The sequence below is a fragment of the Heterocephalus glaber genome, unplaced genomic scaffold (genome assembly GCF_053883595.1).
Source record: "Heterocephalus glaber isolate CG9 unplaced genomic scaffold, H.glaber_assembly_v1.0 deba00000943, whole genome shotgun sequence".
NCBI lineage: Eukaryota > Metazoa > Chordata > Mammalia > Rodentia > Bathyergidae > Heterocephalus > Heterocephalus glaber.
The window spans coordinates 491,864-519,404 of record NW_028258175.1 but is presented as its reverse complement, the minus strand read 5'-3'; the positions used below and the strand labels follow the sequence as shown (position 1 = coordinate 519,404).

The 27,541-nt window shown below is 50.6% G+C and overlaps 1 protein-coding gene across 3 annotated transcripts; it reads left to right on the top strand.

The window, feature by feature from the left end:
- The first annotated feature begins 1,038 nt into the window (after positions 1-1,038).
- On the top strand, positions 1,039-27,541 carry Itgad (integrin subunit alpha D). 3 transcript variants are annotated; one of them, XM_087208961.1, is made up of 30 exons: positions 1,039-1,157; positions 3,937-4,042; positions 6,684-6,781; positions 6,909-6,979; positions 7,075-7,189; positions 9,780-9,910; positions 10,276-10,421; positions 12,878-13,031; positions 13,130-13,280; positions 13,471-13,544; positions 14,869-14,998; positions 15,085-15,227; positions 15,392-15,532; positions 15,618-15,827; positions 16,626-16,756; positions 16,853-17,010; positions 17,861-18,015; positions 18,254-18,382; positions 19,093-19,166; positions 19,397-19,538; positions 21,934-22,050; positions 22,165-22,244; positions 22,333-22,416; positions 24,602-24,680; positions 24,829-24,936; positions 25,045-25,122; positions 25,327-25,440; positions 25,584-25,685; positions 25,955-26,065; positions 26,539-27,541. In XM_087208961.1, exons 1-30 carry the CDS (start codon positions 1,127-1,129, stop codon positions 26,650-26,652), a joined length of 3,477 nt encoding a protein of 1,158 aa, XP_087065087.1. In that variant the 5' UTR covers positions 1,039-1,126; the 3' UTR covers positions 26,653-27,541. The 3 variants fall into 3 exon arrangements, with proteins under 3 accessions (XP_087065087.1, XP_087065088.1, XP_087065089.1); XM_087208962.1 differs by lacking the exon at positions 6,684-6,781; XM_087208963.1 differs by lacking the exons at positions 1,039-1,157; positions 3,937-4,042; positions 6,684-6,781 and having other exon boundaries at positions 7,098-7,189; positions 26,539-27,540.

Sequence of the window (27,541 nt, the reverse complement as noted above, 5' to 3'; positions counted from 1 at the left end):
ACAGTTTAACCTTCGAAGTCTATTCCTAGGCTTTTCTATGTAGGATCTTCTTTCATGTTTTTGAGAAACATTTACCTGCTTGTGCTTAATTGTGGAATATTTTGAACAGAAAGTACAGAGAATAAATAACAATCACTCATTTATCTCTCTCCTGTGCCCCTCCCCATTTAAAAAATATTATAATACTAAGTGTTAAACGCTAAATATAACAAATGTTAAAAACTGCCCAACCCACCAGCAGCAATCACTCTTCGCATTTCTAGCCTCACAGATGAGTTTGCCTGTTCGACTTCATATGACAGGAATGGTTCATTGCGCCTGGCAGAGTCTTGCTTGCTTTGCTTAGATAAATCAGGCTCATCTCTGTGCTTGCCCACCTCTGTCATCTGTTCTTACTTTCTGCTGGATCCCTTGCATGATCTCACCATTTTGGTTATCCATTCTTCTGGGGGAGGGTCTACTTTTTGTAACGCTGGGGATCAGACCCAGGGATAGTCTATCACTGAGCTTCACCCCCAGATTATTTTATTTTTTATTTTGAGACAAGATTTCTCTAAGTTTCTCATGTGGGACTTGAACTTGCAATCCTTCTGCCTCAGCCTCCCAAAGTGCTAGGATTACAGGTTGTACCACTGTGCTTGGCTTTGGGTGGTCTGCTTTTTAAACCAACACCCAATCTAGGGTTGGGTTCCTCCACCCGCCCACACCACTGACACGCGGGGTGATCCCCTCCTCTCTAGGCTCCCTTTAATGTGCTGGGGGCCTCTACAGCAGTTTGCTTGGCTTTCTCCCCCTTCATTGTGTGCAGCCCCAGTGATCCTGAGGCCTGGACAGCTGTGATCGCCCTGGCCCCCAGCTGGCTCTCAAGAGCTGAGGGAGGGTGGTCCTCTGGGAGAGGAAGCCAGAACCCTGCAGGTGGTGGCAGTGGGGAGAGCTTGCAGCTCACCACCCCACCCCACGTCCCTTTGGCCTCTGTCCCACCTAGTTCTGTGATTAACCCAGGCCCTCTTCTCCACTGTGCCCCTCCTCCTGCCCCTCTGAGGCCTGAGTCATTATTTTAACTGCCCTCAGGAGGAACAGGCACCCCATGCTCTAGACCTCTACTTCCCCCAGCTGCTGCTCTGCCATGACCTTCAGAGTCGTGCTCCTCCTAGGTGGTGAGTAGGGCATTCGGGGCTGGGGAGAAGCTTGGCAGGTGCATGTGGTCTCTGGTAGGTCAGGCCGGGGCTGGTAGTCAGCACCTACAGCTCTCAGGAGGAGCTGAAGGCCAGGAAGAGCCGTGTCCAGGTCTGTTTGGAAGGAGGGTTGGCGTGGAGTCTGGAGGGTGTGACTTGGACACAGGCGAGGGGAGACAGGCTTGTGGGCACTGCACACTGGGGATGGACGCCTCTCTGGACACCACATTGTCCAGGGCCTCCCTCCTCCCACTCACGGCAGCCCTGTGTGGGGACAGAAGTCTGCTCAGCACGATTCTGGAGGTGAGATCGTAGAAGCCGCCAGGGAATGGGAAAGGTCCGATGCCACCTTGCTGGGCCGGATTTCCTCCAAGTCTGGGTTTTCAGGGGGACAACTCCCATTACTGCCGAGAGAATAGTCCACAGTTTGAAAGCAATGGCTGGGTCGCATTCACGTATCACTTGGGGTCAGATATTCCACCAGGCACGGTGGTCCACGCCTGTGACCCCAGCACTCAGCTGAGGCAGGAGTGTCACTGCAAGTTCTAGGACAGCCTGGATGACATAGTGAGACCCTGTCTCCAAAAAAATCCGATTCCACTCAGTCAAAACATGGGCAACTGAAATGAATAGACACTTCTCAGAAGAAGTACAAATGGCCAATGAAAAGTATCCAACATCTCTGGCCTGACATTAGAGAAATGCAAATTAAAACAACACTGAGGTTCCAGCCTACTCCAGAATGATTATTCTCAAGAATTCAAATGCTGGAGAGATTGTGAGGGAGAAGGAACCCTTCTGCAATGTATTTTTCCCCATCTGCTTGCGTCCTTTTTTCAGTTTATCTGTCACGTTTACAGACTATAATGGGCACATGCGTCGTGAGGAGCTGGTGTATGACACTTCTTAATTCTGTTTGCGCCCCTGATCCCTGCCTTCCCTCCCGGCTGCATCCCGCCCCATCTTGTTTTTCCCCTGTCACTGTGAATGGAATCATTATGTATAGCAAACATGCACAAAAAAAGAGGAAACAAATTTAAAAGTCACATGGGAAAAAAGCCCACAGATCTCGTGCAAACATCCAGATATTCTTTAGAAACAGCAAGGTCCAGCAGACTGGCATTTGGCGCTCCCTTGGGGGGCTCGAGCTCTAAGGGCCCGGCGTTCTCGGAGCTCACTGCTGCCCACTTCAGTCACGGGGTCGCCTGCTTCGTCCACAAGGCCCTGAGAGCGGCCCCGTTCACACCCTCAGACACACCCTGGGGGAGGGCCCCAGCTCCCTAAGTGCCTGGTCTCCTTCCAGAACCCTGGCGTTCTGCCTCTGTCACCGCCTGGCCGGATGCTTAATCCCCTTAGAACTTTCCTATTCTCGAGGTTGGAATTGACCCTCAGTCCAGAGGTTACAGGAAATTCTAGAGGAATCGGAGGAAGATGGCTGCTGGGGACCTGGAGGAGTCGGGAAAAGTCCTCAAAATGTTTTCTCACCCCCGAAGCGTGGGAGATCAGCCACCAGCAAGGGGAATGTGACCAACGAGAGCAGGATTGGGTCCTGACCTGCGGTTCTGTTCAGAGTCAGCCGACAAATAATAATTACATGGCCTCCGAGGCCAGGCACTGTTCCACACACTGAATAACAGGACAAAGTCCCTCTCTTCAGAGCCTGGCACAAGATAGGGGACGTGGGAGACAAACAATCACACATAACTCATCACAGACTTTTAAGTCTGCTCCCCAGTTTGGGCCTTGTGGTCTCTGTATCATGAGAAGGTGGACGGGGCAGCCTTTCCGGAAGTAGGGCGCCCGCGTGCCCTGGGGCAGTCCCCAGGGTATTTTTATTTTTTAAATTTTTTCCTCAAATTCTTTTATTGGTACATTTTAGGTATACAATACAGTTACATTCATCACTGGGATCTTGTGCCTGTACATGATGTATCTTTGTTCTTATTTTTCCCCCATTCCCTGTGCACCCTTCCCCCCTCCCCCCTTCCCTATTTACAAAGACTTTGTTTCCATTTTTCCCTTTTCTCATATTTTTTCCTTTCCCTTCCTTCCTTTCCCCTATCCCTCCCACTTCCCCTACCCCTTTGGACCTTTTCTTCTTGTTTCACATTATGAATTATTCATTTTCATCCTTATTTACACTCTCAGTTTCTCACACCAGAGAAACTATTCGGTATTTACACATGTGTGTCCTATTTATTTCTCTTAAGAGGATGGCCTCAATGTGCATCCATTTAGCTATAAATGACTCTAGTTTCTCATTCTTTATGGCTGAGTAGCACTCCATTTTATAAAAAAACCCACATCTTCTTTATCCAGTTTCCAGCTGATGGGCACTGGGCTGTTTCCAAGCTTCAGCTGTTATAAACTGTGCTGCTATCCCACTGTAATTTTGATGATTCCCCTTTTATCCTCAGAAGATCTCAGTTTAAACAATAAATTTCACGTTCATTTTGCCTTTAAGGTCACTCCTGATCTGACATACCGGAGTGAACTGGCCCAATTTCAGGCCCTGATTAGCCTTTGAGATGCCCTCTGATGAGCCATTTGTCTGGATTGTTGCCCTTTGCACTGGTGTTTGATATTTTGGGGGAAAGAAAGAGAGTTGAGAACCACACAGACAGCCAATCAGGAAGTGTGGTGGCAAGAGACTTGGTCCTCCTGGGCAGGTGGGCCCGAGGCTGGAGTGGGGTGGGGACCAACAGAGCGGGGCAGAGGAAGTAGCTTCTCTGATTGCCTCCACTTTGCCCATATTTCTCAGTCCTGGCACCTTATCATGGATTCAACCTGGATGTGGAGGACCCCATAATCTTCCGAGAGGATGCGGCTGGCTTTGGGCAGACTGTGGTCCAGTTTGGCGGATCTCGGTAGGCCCTTCTTACCACCCTCCTCCCTGCCCTGGTCCCGCAGGCAGGGAGTTGCTGGTACTCGGGGAAGTGTCCTGGAAGAAGGGTAGCCAGGGTGGGACCTCTTCCATGTCTCTCCTGAGGCCTCGATACCACCATGTGCTATTCCTGGTCCAGGAAGGGCCATGAAACTGCAGTCCACACCCAGCCTTGAGAGGGAGGCCTTGAATCTGCCCTGCAGGTGAGGCTTCTTAAGTGACCAGTGTACTTGGACCCCCCAGTCATTACACTTGAAGTTTAATGTTTTGCACTTGGGCTCTTGAAATTCTTAATGATTTTATCTTTGTATTTGTGCTTTGCAAGTACAGACTGATGGGAGTATAGAGATGTGTCAGGGGCTTGGGGCCTTGGTTCACAAGCAGCCCACCTCCCATCACCTCCTTGAGAAGGAATCTCAGCTGCCAGCTGCCCGCCCCTGCCCAGGGACTGCTGCTGTCCTCATCCCCTGGCACGAACTGGGCAAGGCCAGGGTCAGGGCACTCACCCTGTGAGTATTCTGGAGCGTGGCTTTAGCTAGCAAAAAACACCAGGAGGGAAGGAGAGAGACTCACATATTTCTTGCCCCAGATATAGGGACCCAAGGAGTTCAAGTCATAATTTGATGCAGGTATAACCAAAGCATGGGAGGCCCAGGAAGAGAGGGATCAAAGCAAGAAGGGAATTCCAGGAGGCTCTGTCGAGGAGGTGACCCAGGAGAACACACACACGTACACCTGGCTAACAAGGAGCTGGAGAGGCCGCTGCAGGGGAAAGGCGCTCACCTCTCCCTTCCTGGGCTAGCTGGCGGGTGGGGAGATGGAAGCAAATGCAGGTGCCAGGATTTTGGATTCTCATTGTTTTGAAATGTGACACACGGATTGAAGTGCACGTGTCTGAAGGGCTCAACTCGATGACATGTGTGTACCCCAGGTTCTGCTCACTTAGACAAGGGTGTGGGACAACTCCTGGGTACCCCCTCATCTCCTGGCCACTTGACCCCAAACAAATCCAAAGGTAACCCCTGTTTCTATCCTTCACTGTCAATTTGTTATTGGGCCCCACTTTTAAAAAAGGAGTGGGAAATTGTTTATTGATTACTATTTACTAGTTCTTGCATTAAGATAAAATATACAAAGGGTGATCAAAAATGGTGTGTTTATATTTTTAATTTATTATAGTAAAAGACACATCGCCATTGATCTCCCTCAAAATACTTTCCCTCACTTTAATCATACTTACCTCTTCGTTCTCACCGCTTTCTGAAGCAGCTGGAGAAGTCATCTTTGGTGAGTGTCTTTACAAAAAAGATAAAAAATAATGAATGTTGCTGCCACCCATTGGAAAGGCACGCATGTAAAACACTACGGTTGCTCTCGTCCGTCTCACTGACAGAGCCTGGCACTGTGTGGCTTCTGGCCCTTGCCCAGGTCAGAGCGACACGTAAGGGAAACGCTTTGTCTCAATTCAGGCCGTCCGAGCAGCTGCGGCAGCTCAACAGCACAGCTAGTTGGTAACATTCTGATTACTAGAAAGTTAGCATTTTTCCTGGTTTTTGTTGAATCACAATCCAAATACTAAAAAGACTGTGTCCACTAGTAAGGAGTGAGTTGAGTAAAGAAAAACGTTCAGATCAATAGTTCAGACCTGTCTAGTATGCCAGCAGGCCCCAAATGGCGACCTCTGGAGCCCTCTGCTCAGGGTCTCAGTGGCGAAGTCAGATGCCCCAGGCCTGTGATGACAGAGATACCCACTTCCTGCAGAGCACAGTGGCCTGCAAGGAGCCTTCTGCGTCCACTCACTGAAGGCTGGAGCAGCTGCTCCACACGCTCTGGGTGAGGAGGTTGTTGGCAGTGAAAAACATGTTTCCAAAATGAAGAAAGATTTTTTACTCAGGAAGTTTTAGAATAAATGATTTGTATTTTCAGGATGATAAATACGGATAGGGATTTTGATACAGCTGCTTTATATGGTTCATCCAACTTTAATTGTTTATATTACATTTAAGTTTGTTCAATTATTTAAAAATCAACTCTTTGTTTTAAAGGCTTATAGCTTCAAGAATTACTCCATCTAACTTGAGGTGGTTATTTCTTGGGTGGCTCAAACCAAAAGCACCTCAAGAACACAATGCACTTACCCATGATTGGGAAATGCCATTTTGAAAATGTCTTATATGTTTAAGTTAACAAATATCTGTTAACCATCATGTATACAAGGATCATGATATATCTATTATCTATGTGTATATATATAAATACAAAGTGGTCAGTAATAATTTGTGCAAATTCACAAAGAATGACAGTAAGGAAGAGACTTATTATCCGGGAACTCTTCTGCCATTTTGTATTTAAATAGATTTTTGGGTGGGCAAATGTTTAAAAATGCAAAGTGTATGTGTACCCCAATGCACACATAGGCATGTCTGCACATTGAAAAGCAAATAAATGAAAACCCCTGTGTGGTCCTTGGAGAAAGGTGGGTTGAACTCAGGCGCTGATTCATGAACAGCTTCTCAAGCAGCAAATCCCAGAACTTCCCTCGCCAGGTCTCGCTTCCCCGGCACGAGGTGCTCCCTGCGCCCCGAGTGCCCCCATCGGACTGCATGTTGTACTTATGCCTGCAGACTTGTGGTGGGAGCACCCCTGGCGCCCGTGGCAGCCAACCACACTGGGCAGCTGTACGCCTGCACGTCTGCAGCGGGCAAGTGCCAGCCCTTGCGCAGTGAGTGGCTGGACCCGTGTGGGACCCTCAGCTCTCCTCGACCCAAGTGTGCCTCTCAGAGGCTCCCAGCCCAAATTCTGCCCCTGTGGGTGTTGCTGAGTGTGCCCTGATGTGTCTGCCCTCTCAGTACCCCCAGAAGCTGTGAACATGTCCCTGGGCCTGTCCCTGGTGGCCTCCACCAACCACTCCTGGCTACTGGTGAGTTGCCTGGGTCACAGGAGGGCTGAGGCTGCGCAGCAGGGAGGAGAGGGTGGGAGGGGCCTGGGCCCTGGGTCACAGATCTGCACCCTCAGGCCTGTGGCCCAACTGCACACAGAGCGTGTGGAGAGAACATGTACGCACAGGGCTCCTGCCTCCTGCTGGGCTCCCACCTGCAGATCATCCGAGCAGCCCCCGTGGCCCTGCCAGGTAGGTCCCTTGGAGACAGAGCTTCTCAGGGCGCGCAGGCTGGCATGGAAGAACGGGCAGGGTGTGAGCTGCCCTGGCCCCTGTGCCCGTGCTCCTCTCCTGGAGGCTGAGTGTGGCTGAGTGGAGCCTGGCAAGCCTAAGGAGGGAACGGGTGGGTGCTCTGGCCCAGCTGGAGGGAAGAAGCCCTCGGCTGGTGAGCGGGAAAGTTCTGATGGGAACAGAGGGGAGCCCTGTGCAGGCCACAGAGAGCGTAAGGGTCTTACAGTTGCCAGCAGGTACACGGACACTCCCTGAGTCCAGAAGCTAGGTCTGAGATGGGAAACGTGCAGTAAGGACAGTAAACCCACAGGGAGGCAGTTCCAGGATTTCTGAACTGGCTCTTCCCCCCAAAAGGGAGAGAGTAAACGGTAGAGCTGTGGAAGGTGTGATGCAGTTTCCCCAGGGTCAGCGTCTTCAGGGAGAGTGGGCCCAAGGCATCTGTCTGAGAGTCAGTCTGTGTAATGGTGGCACTCAACTCTGAGCGTTTTGTATCACGAGCAAGGGCTCCATTTTCTGGGCTTCGGTTTCCTCATTAGTAGCATCATGGTGGTTATCAAGGTTCAAGCATTTAATGTGAATAAAGTAGGTAGATTCCCACTTGGCACATAACGGGCAACAGTTTCTCTAACTATCCTTCCAAGGCCGTGTGTTTGGACTAACAGGAAGTGCAGATAAGCTGGCAGAAGAGGGCCTGCAGCCACTGGGATATGGCCGGGAGCAATGCTTTAGACCGCAGGGCCATGAAGCCAGGGGTGGCAACTTTCAGGCTCTTGGGAGGGGCCGTGGTCCTGTCTGAGGTCTGTGACGCCAGGCAAGGTGAGGTGGCATTTTGAACTCGAGGAGGTAATGGCTGCTCACAGACATGTCTGGAATCAGGAGGCCTGATGAAAATGAACACAGGAGCATAAACCTGGGGCGGGCAAGGTGTCTGCGGATAGAGGTGGGAAGGGCTGGGGTCCACTGAGCACCACCTGAGTGCCAGGAAGTGCTGCGTGCTGGCGGCTGTCACCTTGCTGCATCCTCACAGGACTCTGGATGGTGTGCAGGATCATGGCTGCTTACTAGATGAGAACACCATGACTCAGGGTGATGAGTTCCCACTGACAGAGGCAGAGCCGAGACCTTGAGGCAGCCTCTTCCATTGCCTCAGTCCTTCTTTTAGAAAGGTGCTCAGTTCCATCCAGACACCCCTGTCAGAAGCCCAGAGCACACAGCAGAAGGAGCTTGTGAGAGGTGCTGTGGGAGATGGAGACTGAGGGTGGGATTCCGTGGTGCAGCTGAAAAAGTGGCCCTAAGTGCAAGATGTCCACTGCCTGGGCAGCGCCTGCGAGCTTTCAGCCTACCACACAGGTGGCTGGATTTGCCAGCCACTGAGGAAGCAGGCACGGAAGTGATTCTCTGGCTCGGGAGAGGAAAGGGCCTCTCTCCTCTGTGGTGGTGGGAGGCGGGTGTCCGAGGCTCTGGTTCCGTCACACCTGGGCGCGGTGGCGGCTCTCCCAGCACCAGAGCAACACGGGCTGTGTGTCCTGCACACCGGCCAGAGGACCTGGCCGAGCATGGGGCCATCTACCACGGTGCACTTTTCTACCACTGTGTTGCCTCTTTCCCGCGACAGTGTGAACCCCATGAAGGCAGAGGTGGCATCTTTTATGGGTTCAAGGTCAGATTTCCCCAGAAACAGATTCTGAGGTTCATTTGGCAGTGTGCTCAGGAGCAATACCAGTTACAGCATGAGGGAGCAGACCTGGGCCAGGACGAGATGGACAGGATGCACTTCTAGCAGAGGCTTTAGCTTGGCCCCAGGTTGCCCTTGGTGTAGGAGGTGGAACCCTAGCAGGGCAGCTCCCTTCTGCCTAGCGTGAATCCCAGGAAGGGAGTGAGCTGACAACCTTTGGCAGCCAGCTCCGTATAGGTGGAAATGTGCGGCTTGTCTTGAAAGGGATGGCCTGGGCGGCACATTGTGGGATTCACTGCAGATGTATCTACAGATCTGGAAAATTCCTGGCATGTGGTGATGATGGTGATAACAACTAACACCTGTGGAGGGCCGGGCCCTGTCTGAGGCACATTCTATCATATCAATGAGTTTTGTCCTTTCAAGAACCCAGTGTGGTAGGCACTGGATGATTATTATCCTCAATTTACTGAAGCCCAGAGAAATTAAGCAACTTGCTTGAATTCACCAACTAGAGTAAGTGGCAGATCTGGACTTCAAGGCCAGGCACTCTGAACCACTTTGCTAAACTGTCTCTCTGTGTGCTCTGCAGCATCCCCAGCATATGTGTTTACTAATTATTTGTGGACTGAATGACTGCATAGCACACCTGGCCCTGTCCTCAGCTTCTTCCTCCATTCTCGCCAGCCCATGTCGGGGCGGGGTAGGGGGGGCAGCAGTAGGGACTCAGCCAAAGGAGGAAAGGGGGAGCCAGCAGCGTATCTGAGTCTCGTGGGGGTGGGAAGGCCAAGAGGAGCTGCGCGACTGTGGAGCAGGAAGGGGTTCAGCCCTCTCCGGGGGCTCACACTTGGATCTCTGATTCCTCCCTCCCCACAGAGTGTCCAAATCAAGAGATGGACATTGCCTTTCTGGTTGATGGCTCTGGCAGCATTGACCAAAGTGACTTTCATCGGATGAAGGGTTTTGTCAAAGCTGTGATGGACCAGTTCAAGGGCACCAACACCCTGGTGAGCACCGGGCACTGAGGCCTGGAGAGGGAGCTCAGTGGAGCGGTGCCATGATGAGGCTGGGGTCCAGGGTCAAGGTCCCAGAGCAGGGCCCGTTTGAGCCCTGGCCTAGGAGGTTCTCCCCTCCACCTGCCACATTTCTGTTTAAAACACTGAAAAGATTTTAAAATAATTTTAGGGGTTGGGGATATAGCTCAGTGGTAGAGTACTTGCTTGGCATGTTCAAGGCCCTAAGTTCAATCACTGAATGTGGAAATATGTATATATATATATATATATATAATTTCCCAAATCAGAAGTTCATTAAAAGACACAACCACCATAACACATCCTGAGTACCAGGGTTTCCTCTGTGGTCTTTGCAGTTCTCCCTGATGCAGTATTCAAACATCCTGAGGATCCACTTCACTTTCACCCAATTCCAGAGCAACCCAAGCCCTCAGAGCCTGGTGGAGTCCATCGTACAACTGAAAGGCCTGACGTTCACAGCGGCAGGCATCCTGAAAGTGGTGTAAGCCCCCCTTCTTGCTGCCCTCGGAGGTGGCTGCCACCCACTTCCTAATGCTGCGTCAGTGCAGCTCTTCTGAGGGGCTGAAGGAGCACCGGAGAAGGGGCTGGGGTGGGATTGGAGGCTGCAGGTAGAGTCTTCCCTGGAGTGCTCCTGGCCCCTCACTGCCGGCTTCCCCTCGAGCAGGAATAGACCCCTCTGTGGCTGTGTTTCCCCTTTGCTTGGTTCTGGAGAGGCTGGACTCTAGAAGCCACCAGGCCAGCCAAAGGCCTGGGCTTTGATTCAGACACATCTCAGCTCCCATCCTTGCTCCCTGTTGGTTACTTGAGTAATCCTGGAAGTTACTGATTTTACCCTATCTCTCAGTAAACTTTCAGCGGAGAATAAGTTCACAACTTGCTTGTAAGAATTAAATGAGATCCTGCATGTGAGGTGCTCTCTCCAGGGCATACAGGAAGTGCCCGAGAAAGTACTGCGGTTTTAAGCCAGAGAGGCACAGGCCCTCTACCTCCCAGGGAGGCCTCGGGAGTTGTTACCAAATGGCTTCTTTGTGTGTCTCTCCCGCGCACCAACCTCCAGCCTATGCTTCCTCGGATGCATGCCCTCTTCAGCTGGGTACCTGCTCGGTACCTGCCCAGGACTGGAGCCAGGCAGCCATGTGGAAAGGGGCTTCAGCCACAGGGCCAGAGAGAAGAGGGCGTAGACCTGGGCTGAGTGTCTGGGGTCCTTGCCTTCCTGCACTCCCCCGGGAGCTGGGACAGCCCTGTGGTGGGATCATCCCGAATAAGAGATGCCCTGAGGAAAGGCACCCTCTTTGCTTTGGGGTGGCTCTTCCGCTTCAAACACTAGCCTCTTGGAACCAGACAACCAAAAGGCAAGCCTCTGTTGTGGGAGTTCAAAGTCACACAGGAGCATCCCCCTCTCCTTACCCTGAAAGGTCCCCCAGCGCTGGGTTCTAGATGGAGAAGCAAGGGAGGGAGGGGCAATAGTGTGCTTCTCACAAACTCTGACCCAGTTTCCCTCATCCCAGAATGCATTATATCTCCCAGAAGCCTCCCTGCTCCCCAGAGCCATGCCTATCCCAGAGGGAGACCTGGCCATAAGGCTTTTCTCCCCCACCCCTTTCTTTCGTTTTACAAAAAGAAGCTTCATTACAAAAAAGACAAAATTGTGATAGCATTAAGGAAAATTTTTTTAAAAAGTATTATCATAGTCCCTCTAGTTGACCTCCTTACAGTATTTTAGCAACAAGAAGCTATATGAAATGAATCAATGAATCCCACCACCTGGCACAGCAGTTTCTGTCCTGGCCTTTACTCACTTATTCTATGTGGTCACAATCAAATCAGAAACTATTTTCAAAAAATTTAGTATAACTAGTTCCATATTTTGCCACAGTTTTCAATAAAGGTGCTAGGTCATGATTTGCTAATCCCTTCCCTGTGGATGTTTCCAGCATTTGGCATGAATGTATTGTTTAGCACACATGTGTATGTGTGTATTCTGAGCCTACAGGGGTTTGTGAGCATACACAGTTACATGTGAAGTGCTTGTTTCAGCTGCCATCTAATTAGCACTCACCTGTAGGGCATTCACTGTTGTAAGTGCTTGGCCTCACTTAATCTTCCAAATAACCTGAGACCATTTGTCCCAGTTATCTATTATTGCTTAACAATTTATTACCCAATTAACTGGCTCGAACAATCTTTTGTTTTTCACAATCCCAGGGTGAGGGATTCTGCTATTCTTGCACTGTCTCTCGTCAGCTGTGGTCAGAGATCTGAGGCCAGGACACAGAGCTTTGCTCAGATGTCTGGTGGCCGGAAAGGCTGGGCTGGATGCCTGGGCCTGTCCCTCTGCACGGTCTTTGTCCTTTTGGCCACTCCACGATACCTCCAACAAGGTAGCCAGACTCCTCTCTTGGTGGCTCAGGACGTCCCGAAGTGCAAAAGCAAAAGAGATTGAGACTGTGAAGGCTCACAATTGGCATGAGGTCACTTCCCCTGCATGCTGCTCATAAAAGTGAGTCACAGGCCAGGCTAGGTTTTCTGGGAGAGGACAACCAGCTCAGGTTCATCGGGGGCCATTATTAGAGATCAGTTATGGCACAATTATTACCCTCCTCTTGCATAGAAAGAATCAAAGGTTCAAAGAAGTTAAGTAACTTATTCCAAGTCTGTTTAACTCCAGAGCGTCTGCTTTGAACCTCCTAGGAATGACATTCAGTAGTAGACAGAATAGTAGGAAAAAATAATGAGCACCTTTATTACTGGCCGTACTAATTATTGCCAATATGACTTTCAAAAAGAGCTGAATGCTTTTATTAAAGTGCCTGGTAGAGTCTGGTATGTCCTAGAATCAAGACTTCCTGAGCTGTCAGATGAGCTTCTAGGGCAGTAAATGATGTCTTTCCACAATCAATCGCATCTCAGTAATCATTTCCCTTTACCCCTCAACAGGAAAGAATTATTTCATAGCAGTAATGGAGCCCGCAAAAGTGCCAAGAAAATACTCATTGTTATCACAGATGGGCAGAAGTACAGAGATCCCCTGAACTACAGTGATGTCATCCCCCAGGCAGAGAGAGCTGGGATTACCCGCTACGCCATCGGGGTAGGGTCTTGTTTTCAGTGCTCCTCCAGACTTGGCCTGCTCGTCAGCCAGGCAAAAGGCTGCCGGGCTTCCTTCCCCCAGCTGCCTTCCTGTTGTAGGTGGGAGATGCTTTCCAGGAGCCTGCTGCCAGGCAGGAGCTGAACACGATCGGCTCCGTGCCCCCACAGGACCACGTGTTCAAGGTGGACAACTTTGCAGCCCTTGGCAACATCCAGAAGAAGCTGCGGGAGAAGATTTTTGCAGTAGAAGGTAGCTGGGAAGCAAGGTCGGCCTTGAAGTTGAACGGCCCCACCCGGGGCCTCCTAAGACCTTGAAGGCCCATTTCACCTCGCTCCAAGCTGCTTCAGAACCTGAGCCCCTGCTTGCATTCGCCTCTCTCCTCTTTGAGTCCTTAGAGCCTTGAGGCTTTGGAGAACCTCAGCAACCTGTTCTCTCACAGGAACCCAATCAAAGACAAGTAGCTCCTTCCAGCACGAGATGTCCCAGGAAGGCTTCAGTGCAGTTTTCACAATGGTGGGTGGATAAATAGGTCTCAGGTATTGATTCTGGGCCAGTTCTGGGCTGGCAGCTGAGATCCAGGAGTAAAAAGAAGAGCCTTTGTCCCAAGTTCACTGTCTGAGATTGGGAGGCATCAGGCAGTGCAGTGTATTGGGGAGCACAGCAGAGGGGAGGCTGGCTGAAGAGCTAGCCCTTGCGGAACGAATATTCCAGTGGGTGGGGATCACTTTTGGCTGTGCTAAGTGTTAAAGTAGAGAAAAAGATGGTCAGAGAAAAAAGGAAAGGAAAGAAAGAAAAGAAAAAAAAGATGAGAACGGGCCAGCCCTGGAAAAGTCTGGGGAAAGGTTGCTCTAGGTAGGGGAAAGCAAGTGCAAAGGTCCTGGGGACAAAAGCAAAGCTACCGGCCAGGTGTGGTGGCGCAGGCCTGTAATCCTAGCCCTCGGGAGGCTGAGGCAGGAGGATCAGCACAAGTTCAAGGTCAGCCTGAGGTATGCAGGGAGACCCTGTCTCACAACAAAACAAAACAAAGTTACTGTCCTAGAGATGGAAGGACCAGCGAAGAGACATCTGGGGCTTCCTAGGCACCAGCATCTGAGCAAACTGTGTTCTGGCCTCAGCTTTCTGACCACAACCCCACGGGAGACTGTGCAAGAATAGCGCACGGCAGAGCGGAAAAGGGGCAGCAAGGAAGGAGAGGGCTGGGGAGGTGGGGAGACCAGATCACAGGACCAGAGAGATGCCGGTGCAGCAAGCTTAGCTGAAAGCAGCGCTGTTTCACGTGTGCAGAAGTACCCGAGTGGGGAGTGGCAGAGATGAAAAAGAGTTAGTCTTGAATTGATCACTAAAGCCAGACATTTCTTTCTACTTTTGTACGTGTTTTAAATTTAGATTATGATCTAAAGTGTTAAAAGGCAACAAAGTATGCAGAGGAGAAAATAAGTATTGCTTCCTGAAGGTGCTGAGGAAGACCTCTGAGATTTGGAGGCTGATTCCTCCAGGGAGAGATGGGAAGAGAGGTGGGCAGGAAAGGCTGGGCGTGCTCCAGAGCGGGCTGCATGGGGCGGCGTCAGCACGCCAAGGGGGTCTGGGGAAGTGCCTGCTGGGAGGGGAGCAGGCAGAGCAGAGAGGAGCAAGGCAGCAGTGGAACGGCAGTGGGGAGGTGCCGGGCCGAGCGGACAGTGGCAGCGGCCATGGGTACCAGGACCTGGGGGCTGAGGCTACCGGTGAGGCCTTGGGGGAAGAAGAACCAAAGCGGTGAGCTGAGTTGGGGAGCAGGTGTTCCTTCGGGGTAGGCTGTCCGCTCACTCCCGCCTGCCGACTTGCAATCATTTCCGCTCAGGATGGACCCGTTCTGGGGGCTGTGGGGAGCTACAGCTGGTCTGGAGGTGCCTTCCTGTACCCCCCGAATGGGAAGCCCACGTTCATCAACATGTCTCAGGAGCACGTGGACATGAGGGACTCTTACTTGGGTGAGAGAGGCGGTGGTGGGGGACTGGCGAGGGACACGCGGCTGGGGCGGGGGCCTCGGTGCTGAGGCCCATGCCCCGACCCCAAGGTTATGCCACTGAACTGGCCCTTCGGAAGGGCGTGCAGAGCCTGGTCCTGGGGGCGCCTCGACACCAGCACACGGGGAAGGTGATCATCTTCACCCAGGGACGCAGGCAGTGGAGGCCGCAGGCCGAGGTCGCGGGGACCCAGGTCGGTGCGGAGGGAAGCAGAGCGGAAGGCGTGGTGGGCACCGGGGCCAGGGCAGAGGAGGAGAGGCGAGGGGCGCTGGGGCCTGGGCAGGGAGAGCTGATGCCAGGCCCGCCCCGCGGTACCTCTGGCGGGGGCAGGCAGGTGACTTCTGGCTCTGCCCTCAGATTGGCTCCTCCTTTGGGGCCTCCCTCTGCTCTGTGGATGTGGACAGAGATGGCAGCACTGACCTAGTCCTCATCGGGGCCCCCCATTACTACGAGCCGACCCAAGGGGGCCAGGTGTCCGTGTGTCCCCTGCCCCCGGGGGTGAGTGGCTGATGGGACTGGGCTGGGGCGTCTGCCGAGGGGAGGAGGGGGCTGGACTGGGCATGGTGCTGTTTTTACTCTGCAGCGGAGCAGGTGGCAGTGCGGGGCTCCTCTCCGTGGGGAGCAGGGCCATCCCTGGGGCCGCTTTGGGGTAGCCCTGGCAGTGCTGGGGGACGTGAATGGGGACAAGCTGACAGACGTGGCCATCGGGGCCCCCGGGGAGCAGGAGAACCGGGGTGCTGTGTACGTGTTTCACGGCGTCTCGAGACTGGACATCGGCAGGACCCACAGCCAGGTGAGGCCCTCGGTTCAGCTTCCTTTAGTTCCTTCTCCTTGTGTCTTGGGTTCATTGAATCAGCTTCTTGTCCCTGGCCTTAGGAATTTTCGTCCCCTTCCTTCTTTCAGTTGTTTTTTATCTTGAATTTCTCCAGATTCAGTTAAGCACAAACCAGCTCTTTTCTTTGGCTCCAAAAGCCTTCGATCTGTGGTGGACGGGATGTGGCTCAGGGCACCGTGCCTGCCTGGCAAGCGCGAGGTCCTGAGTTCGATCCCCGGGACGAAATGAAAAAAAAAAGAAAGACACCATCTGTTGCAGACAGCTTGGTGGGTAAGAGATGAGGCTTGAAGAACAGAACCAGACCAAAGCCTGGGACTTCCCAGCTTTCATTAGCTGTGCGGCCTTAGGCAAGTTACCGATTTAGCCTCTGTGAGCTTTAATTTCTTCCTGTGAGACATGGGAATGATTAAAGCAACTCCCAAAGCAAAGCCAATAGCCAACTCCATAGGCTTCTTGTAAGGATGAGCGGTCAATGCACCAAGCATGCCACTCATCAGAGATTCTGAATTTAAGAGAGACTGCCGAATGAACATACCAGATGGTGAATAACTGAGTCTGTTACATTTCTATCATGTTCTACTTCCTGATGGAGAGTTAAAGAGCTCCTTTCTCCCCGTCTCGGGTCCCTGAGATGCTTGTGCTAGTTGCTTCCAACTCTTACCTTTCCTTCTCTGCTCTAAAATTTCTCTGTTCAGATCTGCTTCCCTGCTTGCAGTCAGCTCCTCTTGACTCGCTCTTCCTGTTCTCCTCTGGCAGCGGATCACCGGCTCCCAGCTGTCGCCCGGGCTCCGGCACTTTGGGCAGTCCCTGAGCGGGGGCCAGGACCTCACCCAGGACGGACTGGCGGACCTGGCCGTGGGAGCCCAGGCCCAGGTGCTGCTGCTCAGGTGAGAAGCCCCATGTCCTGCTGTGTCTGCTGCCCTGTGCTGCCCTGCCTCCTTTGCCCAGGGGGTCCCACCCTCTGGCCTGCTCCTGCCCCTCAGGAGTCTGCCTGTGCTGAGAGTGGGGGTGTCCATGAGCTTCACCCCTGAGGAGGTGCCCAAAGCAGTGTACCGATGCTGGGAAGAGGCACCCACCAGCCTGGAACTGGTGGTGGCCACAGTCTGTCTCACGGTTTTTAAAGGCTCTCCTGACCAGCTGGGTGAGTTTCTTCTCTACGATCGACCCAGTCTCTTATGCTGCCTTCAGGATGGAATCCCAGTCTCACCTCCACACCCACTCAGTGCCCTCTGGAAGCCTGGGCCTTCCCCTCTCCCCTTCCATACCCAGCCTTGCAAGCTGCCTCCAGGGTGGATCTTGTGCCTGCCCACTTCTCTCTCTTGGCCCACCCACTGCCTCCTCCCAGCTGCCACTTCACTTTGAGAAGTTCCCACACTGTTCTTAGACCTTCCCACTCATTCTCCACAGAGCAGCTAGACCTGATTGACCCTAAAATGCAAGTCTGGGCTCCTCATGCCCACCCCTAAGCACCGCTAAACTGCGCTCCTTCACGTGTGTAGAGACACCAATGCTTCCCTGCAGTGCTTTCTCTGATTTGGCCCTCATTATCAACCCAGTCCATTCCTCCTTCCTCTGTCCATTCTTTGTAAATACGCCAGTCTTGCTCACCTTTGGGGGCTTAGCCACTGTTCCCACAGTCTGGGATGTTCTCCCTTGCTTTACCCAACTCCTCTTCATCCTCCAGGTCAGAGCGTAGACATAGCCATTAGGACAGCATCCGTGGCCAAGTCTGAGTTACTTTGCACTCTTTAGTACCAATAGAAGATTTCACCCTTGTACTGCTCACACTATGCCAGTTCGGCTGAGTGCTCGGCTCCCTTCCTAGACTGTGAGCTTCCCAAGGGCAGGGGCCACATGGATCTCTCTTCTTCTCCACTGTGATCCCAGCACTTGCTACAGCTCATGGCCCACAGAACATGCTCAGCAAATATTTACTGCATGAACACAGAACACTATAGGTTCTTTTTGCCTTTCCTTTTTCTGGACTTCAGGTGATTTCCAGAGTTCTGTTAGTTATGATCTGACATTGGACCCTGGCCGTTGGATTGCTCGTGCCATTTTTGATGAGACCAAGAACTGGACTCTGACTAGAAGGAAAACCCTGTGGCTTGGGGATCACTGTGAAACCATGAAGCTGCTTCTGCCAGTGAGGACTTTGGGTTTTGGAAAGGGGAAGGGAGGAGAAGCCCCAGGCTAGCCTGAAGAATCCCATCTGTGTGCTGTGTGCGGTGGAGGGGTGCAGTCCCTGGGGATGGCGGGAGAAGGTTGAGGCGGGAGGCCTGGCTGCACAGCTGGGGTGGCTGCTACCTGGATGCAGCGGAGGAGCTCCCGTGGTGAGAAGTGAGGAGAGCCACGGTGGGTTCTTGATGTCTACTCTCCCTCAGGACTGCACAGAGGATGTGGCGAGCCCCATCATCCTGCGCCTCAACTTCTCCTTGGTGAGAGACGCTGTCTCAACCCAGAGCCTTCACCCTGTGCTGGCTGTGGGCTCACAAGACCTCTTCACTGCTTCTGTGAGTCTTCCAGTGAAGTCCCAGGGACTCCAAAGCCTTTCATTGTTTCTCTGTGTGCTTAAGAATTGCCTACCTATCAGTGTCTGCACCCTAACCTGGAGGTCCTGTCTACCTTGGATTCGTGCACACATCCCAGCAGGTTACCCTGACGCAGATCATTCCCAACTTTCCCATTCTGACTTCTAAGCCTTTGTCTGTGTTTCTCATCTGAAAAACATTTCTCCTGTCTCTCCATCTAAAGGGTCTTTTCTAGTCCCCAAGTGCCAACCTTGTCTCCCTCTACTTGAAAACCACACATAAGAGCTCCCACTTCTCTGGCTCCTACTTTCATCATGATCATAGCACCCCAAATATCACAACAATCTGTGGTGTGTGGAGGGTGTAGGTTCCTCGAGCTAAGAACCACATCTAATTCACCTATAGCTCCTACTTCCCCAAACTGCCACCTAATCCAAAACCTGTCGCATTACTGCCACTTGATAGTGTTTGTTGAATAATCATTCTAGTATTAATTGGATCCGACTCATCTAAAGTTTTTCTTCCCGAAGCAGAGGATCTGGTCTTATCTTCCTTTATGTTCCAATATTAAAATCTGCCTCAACTCCTCACTATGTCTCTCGCGTGCTGAGGCTCCATTGTAGTCTATGTTGATAAAGGCCTAAAGCAAGGTTCCAACTGGGATGAGAGGAGAACACAGTGCTTTCCTGCAGCTCCCGTTTGAGAAGAACTGTGGGCAGGATCACCTCTGTGAAGGGGACCTGGGTGTCAGCTTTAACTTCTCAGGGTGAGCTCTGTTCCCGTCCTATCTGGAACTCAAGCTTCTGTCTCCCCTGCTCGTAAGAGGAGAAGTCCCTCTCCTTCCTTTTAGTTGTCTTTTTAACAAAAATGATCTGGATTGGAATGTTATCTGTCAGTTAATGACTTGTGAATTTCCGTAAGCCTTCTCCTGCTCCTGTTCCACTGCCAACCAATCCCAGTGGAGTCAGAGTCCCAGCTTCGTCCTTCTCCCTTCAGCCTGCATACCCTCGTGGTGGGGAATACCCTGGAGCTCAATGTGACAGTGACTGTGTGGAATGAGGGTGAAGATTCCTATGGAACTGTGATCAGTTTCTATTATCCAGCGGGGCTGTCCTATCGACGGGTATCAGGAATACAGGTAAATAGTTTCTCGGGCTCTAGTTGCCTGCAGTCTTGTATCAGTCAATTTTCTGTTGCCAGTAACAAACTGCAACAGATTTGTTGAGTTAAAAAAAAAAAAAAAAGGTTTATTCTGGCTCACTGTTCTGGAGGTGCAAGGGGCCATGCCTGGTGGTGACGTTCTTGCGGGGATGTCTGTTGGTTAGCCTCTCTCCCACTTCTATAAAGGCACCAGAATTCAGTCGCGAGGCTAATCCTAAATGCTTTCCAAAGGCCCCACTCCTAAACACCTTAGTCAGATTAAGTTTCTACCCTGTCACAATGGGAACTAAATTTCCCAATAGGGATTAAATTTCAATGCATAAAGCCTTGTGGGACACTCAAATCATGTCTAAACTGAAGCAGGCCTCTCCGTTCTACAACTCCAGGTTATAGTAGGCTCTTTTTCATGCTTTCTCCCATGGTCTAATACACATGCAGAGGACATTATATGTGTGTATAGTTTAATGAAACTATTATATTCAGTAAACATTCATACAGTTATGTCTGAGTCAAGTACTAGCTGCTAGCATCCCCAAAGCCCTCTCACCAAGTCCTTTTCCCTATCACAGTCCTGGCCTTTCCCCAGAGGTAACCGCTTCCCCAACTGTGTGATCACCATTTCCTTGTATTCCGTCACAGGTTTACCATCCATGAGTGCATCCCTAAATCATGCTGTCCATTTGCTGATATTTGAACTTTACATGAATGGAAGCACATTCTATGTTCTTTTGTGTAACTTGCTTCTTTCCTTTAATGTATCTGTGGGACATATCCATGTTGTTGTGTATGGTTGTAGAACATTTTCATTGTTATATAGAATCTCTTTCTATATCTTTTATAGAATCTTTTCTATATATGTGAATGTAACACGATTTGTTTATCTACTCTAAAATTGATGGACATTTGAGTTATTTCCTGATTTTGGCCGTGATTATTCTGGAGCATGTATTCAGGTCACCTAAGTATATTTTGGAAGGTATATATCACACATGGAATTGCTGAGTCACTGGGTATGCATATCTTCAATTTTAACAAGTAAAATCAAAAAGTATTTTCACCATTTGCACTTCTGTCAGCCAGGTATCAGAGTTCCTGTGGCTTTCTATCTACTTTGACACTTGGCATTGTCCGATCTTAAAAAATGATTGGTGCATTTGCAGTGCATCATGGTTACATTTGTTGTGGGCGTTGGTGCATGTGCATAACACATCCCAATCCTTTTCTCATCCGTTTCCCTCCCACCCTCCTGCCTTCCTCCATCATTTGATCCCCTTCCTATTTGAGAAAGATCTCTCTCTCTACTTCCTATTATCTATGTTTTATTTTACTCTTTATTATTTTTCCATTACGTTTATTGGTACATTTTAGGTACACAGTGCAGTTGCATTCACCATTGGGATCTTGTATCTGTACATGATGCATCTTGGTTCTTATTTTTTCCCCATTCCCCTGCCCTCCCTTCAACCCCTCCACTCCTCCCTATTTATAGAGACTTTGTTTCCATTTTTCCCTTTTCTCATATATAATAGGAACTATGACTGTCAGATTTAAAAATTTTGTCAATCTTGTGGGTAATAGTATTTCCTTACAGTTTTAATTTGTATTACTCTAATAACTAAAGTCAAGCAACTTTAAATATACTCCTTGGTCATCTGGATCTTTTTCTTTTGTGCCTGTCCACATTTTTTTCCCACTGTTCAACTGAGTTGGCTATATTTTTTTCTTATTGATCTGTAAGAGTTCTTCACATATTCTGGTTACCCAAGCTCCAGCTATATGTTTTCAAATATCGCTCACCTTACTTATCTTTTCAGCTTCCTTATAATGCTTTTCAATAAGCAGAATGTCTTTTTGTGTGTGTGCCTGTGTGGTTGATTTTATAATCTTTTCTACTTAGTGTTTTTGTGTGTCTTGTTTAAGAACTACTTCCCTACCCTAAGGTTGTAAAAACAGTTGTCTATATTATCTTCTAAAAGCTTTATAATTTTTGTTTTCCCGCATCTAAGTCTTTTTGTTTTTGAGACAGGGTCTCCCTTTGTAGTGCAGGCTGACCTTGAGCTCACTGTGGAGCCCAGGCTGGCCTTGAACTCACAGTGATCCTCCTGCCTCAGCTCCCAAGTGCTGGGACTGCAGGCGTGCGCCATCACGCCCAGCTACATTTATGTCTTTGATCCAGCTGGAACTTATTTTAACGTATGGGGTGAAGTAGGGGTCCAACCTCCACCCTCTTTGTGCTCTATGGCCCAAATTTCCCAGCATCATTTATGGAAAAGTCTGTCCTTTCCTTTATTGTTCGGCAGCACCAACACTGTTATATCTCAAGCCTATCTATGCATGTGGGTAACTTTTTAAAATTCATTCTCCCTCCCCAGAAACATCCACATCAGCGCCCACTGCGCTTGGCGTGTGAGGCAGGGCCCACTGAGAATGAGGGCTTTTGGAGCAGCAGCTGTAGTATCAACCAACCCATCTTCTGGGAGGGCACTAAGGTCAGTGGTTCTCACCTCTGTTCTCCTTTGTCCTGCTCCATCCCTCTCCCCACGCCCCCATGACCTTCCCTGTTTGATCTATTCCTTTTCCGCCCCATTTCCTTCTTCCTTTAGAGCACCTTCACAATCACATTTGATGTCTCCGACAAGGCTACCCTGGGAAGCAGGTTGCTTGTGAGAGCCAATGCAAGCAGGTATGTCACTCATCTCCCTGTGTAAGGCCCCAGCTGAAGGCTCCTCTCCTAAATTCCTCCTAAACTGTGTTCCTCTTTCTTACTGCAGTGAGAACAGTAAGCCTGCAACCAGCAAGACGACCTTCCAGCTGGAGCTGCCAGTGAAATACACAGTGTACACAGTGATCAGCAGGTGCCTAATCCCTACCCTCCCTTGGTCCTCTGATTTTCCTCCAGGTCTTGTACCTCCTACTGTAACTCAGCTGACTCTTTTGATGATGGGCATCTATATTAGTCTGTTTTACTATAATTGACTGCCTGAGGTAAGGTACTTGTAAAGAAAAGAGGTTTATTTAGCTCACAGCTTTGGAGGCTGAAAGTTCAAACATCACAGTGCCAGGTCTGGTGAAGGCCCCTTGGCTACATCATCTTATGGCCGGTGGCACCACAGTGACAGGAGTGTATACCAGAGGGTGAGATTCCACGGTGAGACATGAAAGCAGAGCGAGGGAGCAGGGCTAGTCTTGCAGCTACTCACTAGGTCCTACCTCTGCAAGGTCCCACCATCTCCCAACATTGCCATACTGAGGGACAAGCTCTCGAGACATGAACCCTCGGGGACAAACTAAAACCATATTCAAGCTGTAGAGCAACTGACCTATCCTCTTTGATTCCTCCCATGGGAATGCTTGTATGGGTGACCTGCCATATATGTATATCATAATCCAATGGCCCATATAATTCTTTCTTCTTCTCTGAACAGGTCTACACATCTAATGCTCTTCCTCCAAAATTCAGGCTTCCTTTAACATTATGCCAATTCTTCCCTTCATGCTAAACATGCATCTGCTGAAGTGAAGCTACTAGGCTGAGATCAAGGCTTTTCTGAGCACTCTGAATTGAGCACTTTTCTGAGCTCTCTTGTGTCAACAGGATATGGTCAGTCACCACACACCAGAAAGGGAAGGTCAGGTTTCTAAAAAACTCAAAAGTAAAGGTCAGGTTTCTGGAACACTCAGAAGAGAGCAGAAGTGTGAGAAGCTGCTGGGAAGGTCTCTGAAAGCCTGAGGGCGAGGCAGACCACAGGAGAGGCAAGTGTGAACTGCAGCGATGGACTCCAAAAGTGGTAGAGTAGCAGGTACAGCCAGGCCGGAAGGACACCGAGGGTTCCACACACTGGACTGGAGTGCAGGGGCTTGGGGAGGTGCTCAGACACTTGCACTTATGCTGGGACAGTCGATGCTAAATTTATAGGGGAACCATCGTCCACTTCGGACAATGATATAGCCCATGGACAACATGTGTGTGTTTCTCCTTCTAGCCACAGGAAAATACTTAATAAGAACTTACAGTTGTATATACTTACATGTCATGCGTTTTTTGTTATTGTGGGCTTTTGCATTAAGTGTTTTACATGTATTTACATTCACGTAATTACCTCTATAACTATATTGTTATCTTCATTTTTACCAACAAAAAAAATCGAGAACTTAAATAACTTGCTCTTTTCATTTTCCAAGTAAGTCAGTCAGTGTGCCCTACGAAGACCCTTTGGGAGACAGGGGTCTCTGTTGTGGCCCCTGAACCCTGGTGGCTGGTCTGGCTTCTCTGCTGGGAACTGGAGAAAAGTGCAGGTCCTCCTCCTATGACTGCTTCTACCGAGACCTTAGACATGAAGCTTTGAGAAGCAGGGATTGTGCCTAAACGGTTGAATCTGCAAGGCCTGGTGGATGGGTGGATGGGTGGATGGAAGGATGGAAGGAAGGAAACCTCCTGCAGCCTGAAATGCTTATGTGTCCTCCGTGGGCTTGGGTTCATGCTCCATCTTCCCTCACATTCACTTACCTGCCCCAAGACGACCACGCCTGTTTTCCTCATTGCCTTACAGAGGAGTTCTCACTCCTGAGGAAATGGGTGTCACTCCCTGGGGTTCTCCTGAGCTCATTTGTTCTGGCAGCAAGCTCTGAAAGCATTGCCTCAGTCCAGCCACATGTCTACTAGAGAAAGCAGTGTGAATACTTTTCTCCCAGAATGTGTAAGCTTTATGAGAGGTGGTGATGTTTCAGCTGGACCATTGAATAACAACTTCCAGAAGGAGAGTGGGTAAGAACAAGGCAAGCAGAAGGGACAGCTTGAGCAAAGTCATGGGTGCATGAATGAGCCAGGGGTATTAAGGGAGAGCTGGTGGTCCTGGTGACTGGGGCAAAGCACACTGTGGGGAGAGGAACCGAGGCTAATGCAGAGACTGCAGAGGTGTGTGGGAACCAAAGTTACTTCCTAGGTCATCTGCTGGTCCCAATGAAGCTCTAGCAGCCGCCTAGGGCACAGCTGGGGATAGTCTCCAGGTTGTTCTGCACCAACAGGCCCTCTCTTTCCAGGCAGGAAGAATCCACTAAGTACTTCAGTTTTTCAACTTCTGATGAGAAGAGTGAGAGAGAGGCTGAACACCGATACCGTGTGAGAAGCCAGGGAGCGTTCATGTCTGCCCCCTATGGTGTAGATTGAGTTGGAAACTGGTGGGGAAAGATGGAGAAGACCTGAAAGCTATGGGTAGGAAAGAAGTGGGACTGGGATTACAGTAATGTTTGGTCTCAATTTTCTGCAGGTGAATAACCTGAGTCAGCGGGATCTAGCCATCAGTGTCCGACTCTGGGTTCCCGTCCTACTGGACGGCCTGGCTGTGTGGGCCGTGACTCTGACGGCCCCTTCACAGGTGCCTGCCCACCTTTCCTCTCTCTTGGGGATCGGACCTCACAGTATCACACTCTTCTTCAGGGCAATGTGGATGTTTATGTGGCTAAGTATCTCTCTCTCTCACTAGGGTCTCTCCTGTGAGTCAGAAAGGCAATCGCCTCAGGGTTCTGACTTCCTAACCCAGATTCCAAGGAGTTCTGTGCTGGTGAGAAAGACCCTGAACCCGCGATGTAGGACTGTCCCATACTGGGGGGCACAGGAAAATGCACCGCTAGGCTACAAAGTATTCTGTACTTGTTCGTCTATCGCCCCCGGCCCTTCCCAAATCTGACAACCTTTATTTTCCCTTACAGTTCCTTCCTAAGTGAAGACTCTTCTCAAATCAACTTCATTCTGTTCCTGTCCCCAGGACTGCTCTGTGGCTGACTGCCTGAAGTTCCACTGTGATGTCCCGTCCTTTGGCATCCAGGAAGAACTTGACTTCATCCTGAAGGGCAACCTCAGCTTCGGCTGGGTCAGCCAGGTGTGTGGCCCAACAGCAGGGGCCCGCCCCAGCTCCATGTTGTATTTGATGGGTCTGCACCTTCCTCAGGCCAGGACGTTTCCTGAACCCCGAACCCCCCTGCCCCCCTGCTAACGCCCCTCATCCCCCCTCCTCTTTTGCAGACACTGCAGAAGAAGGTGTCGGTCGTCAGTGTGGCTGAAATCACATTCAACAGGTCCATGTATGCCCAGCTTCCAGGGCAGGAGGCATTTCTGAGAGCCCAGGTAGCAACTGTGTGGTAGGCAGCAGCCATGCTGGTCAGAGGGCTCCGGATGCTGCATCTGTGTGTTGGCTGGGGCGTCGGCAAGCCCAGAGGGAGGAGGGGCGAAGGTTCCTGAGCAGTACAGCTGTCCCCAATCACCTGGGTGGTTCTTCCTGTCACTACTTGGAGTGGGGCCTGGGGAAAGGATGGAAAGGAGCTAAAGGGCTGGGGGACGGGGAGGAGTCTGGGACTGCAAGAGGCCTGACACTGGTGGGGCCGGCTCCACTGCAGCTGAAGACAGTGCTGGAGAAGTATGAAGTCCACGACCCTGTGCCCCTCCTGGCGGGCAGCTGTGTGGGAGGGCTGCTGCTGCTGGCTCTCATCACAGCCTCACTGTACAAGGTGAGCGCTTGACCCTGCTCCTACCACCACCAACATCCACCCCAGCCCCCCCCAGACTGGGCAGAGCAGTGAGAGCTCCGACCGTGGGGGTCAAGCAGGCCTAGGCACACATTTTGCTTCTACCACTTTCTCACCATTCAACGTTAGGCAGGCTGCTGACCTCTTGACTGTGTTTCTCATTTTTGAAATGACAGTAAAGCTTACGCCACAGATTGGCCAAAGTGAAAAGGAAATGAGGCCAGAGTATGTGTGTAAACCTGCCTAACTACAGAATGCATGCTTTTCTGTAACAGATGATGTATGTAAACACTGTACATGGCACCCAACAGATCTCAATGTGTGACTGCTGTTCACGTAACTGTTTGGCAAACAAATCAGCTGACTTCTCCCCTTCTCTCTCAACTTCATCCTACTTGTGACTTTCTTCCTTTTTTTCTTACCCAGTTTTTTAAAAAAATTATTTCCTTTTACAGCTTGGCTTTTTCAAACGTCAGTACAAAGAAATGCTAAGTGGAAAACCTGAAGACCCTGCCACATTCAGTGAGGAAGATGTCAGCTGTGAGGGCCCAGATTTGCCTCTGTCCTAATAATCCACTTTCCTGTTTATCTACCCCCATCAGCTGATCTTGTCTCTGTATGTTTCTACTTCTATGGGAAGACTTCTGCACAGATCTGGACTGGTCTGAGAACCCTATCTAATGCTAAGCCACCTGCTGGGGCAGTTGAAAGATTTTTATATTTCTACAAATCTGTCAAACTTCTTCAGTGATGATCTTTTTTATAGGAGCAGGCATGATGCCAGCATAAATTTTCATATGGAAAAAAACTGTCACACAAAACGAGGATGTGATGTCATATTTTTCTTGCATGGAAGAGCTCTAGCCCAGGGACCTCAGTGCTGTTCTGGGAATCGTTGGGGGAACCTTCTTGTGGGTATAGAAAAAGTCTTTTCGCTTTCTCAGGTACCTCGGGCCTGAGGCTATCTTTCCTTGATGGTTCTGAGTAGCATCAAGAGAGTGCAAAGGAGGTGTGTGTGTGTGTGACTCAGTTCGGCATGGGCTCCAGACTCCTCAGTTTCGGAAGGAGAAGTGTGCTAGGCGGTGGGAAAATGTCCAGAGCTCCATCTGAAGCAAGCTCTCCCTTGAAGCCCTGAAGCCAGGAGGGTCAAGTTTCCAGAAAGGAGTATTTGACTTCTAAACTAATAGAATCCATTAAAGGCCACCATGGAGAATGCCCAAAGCCTCGAAGTCTGGCATTAGAGACCCCTCGCAGCGGACGTAGAGCGGCCGATCCCCCAGTTTGGGTTCAGGGTCCCTCCGAACAGCTGGGATTCTCGGAGGATGCAGTTGGGGTGGCTGTGAGGCTACCGCGGGGCCCCTGGTCTGCCCTCCGAACCCTAAGTGCAGCCTGCTCAGAGTCACCGCGTGGATTCGGGGCTGCGGAAGCCCTGTCCTGCCTGGGGTCTCATTAGGAACG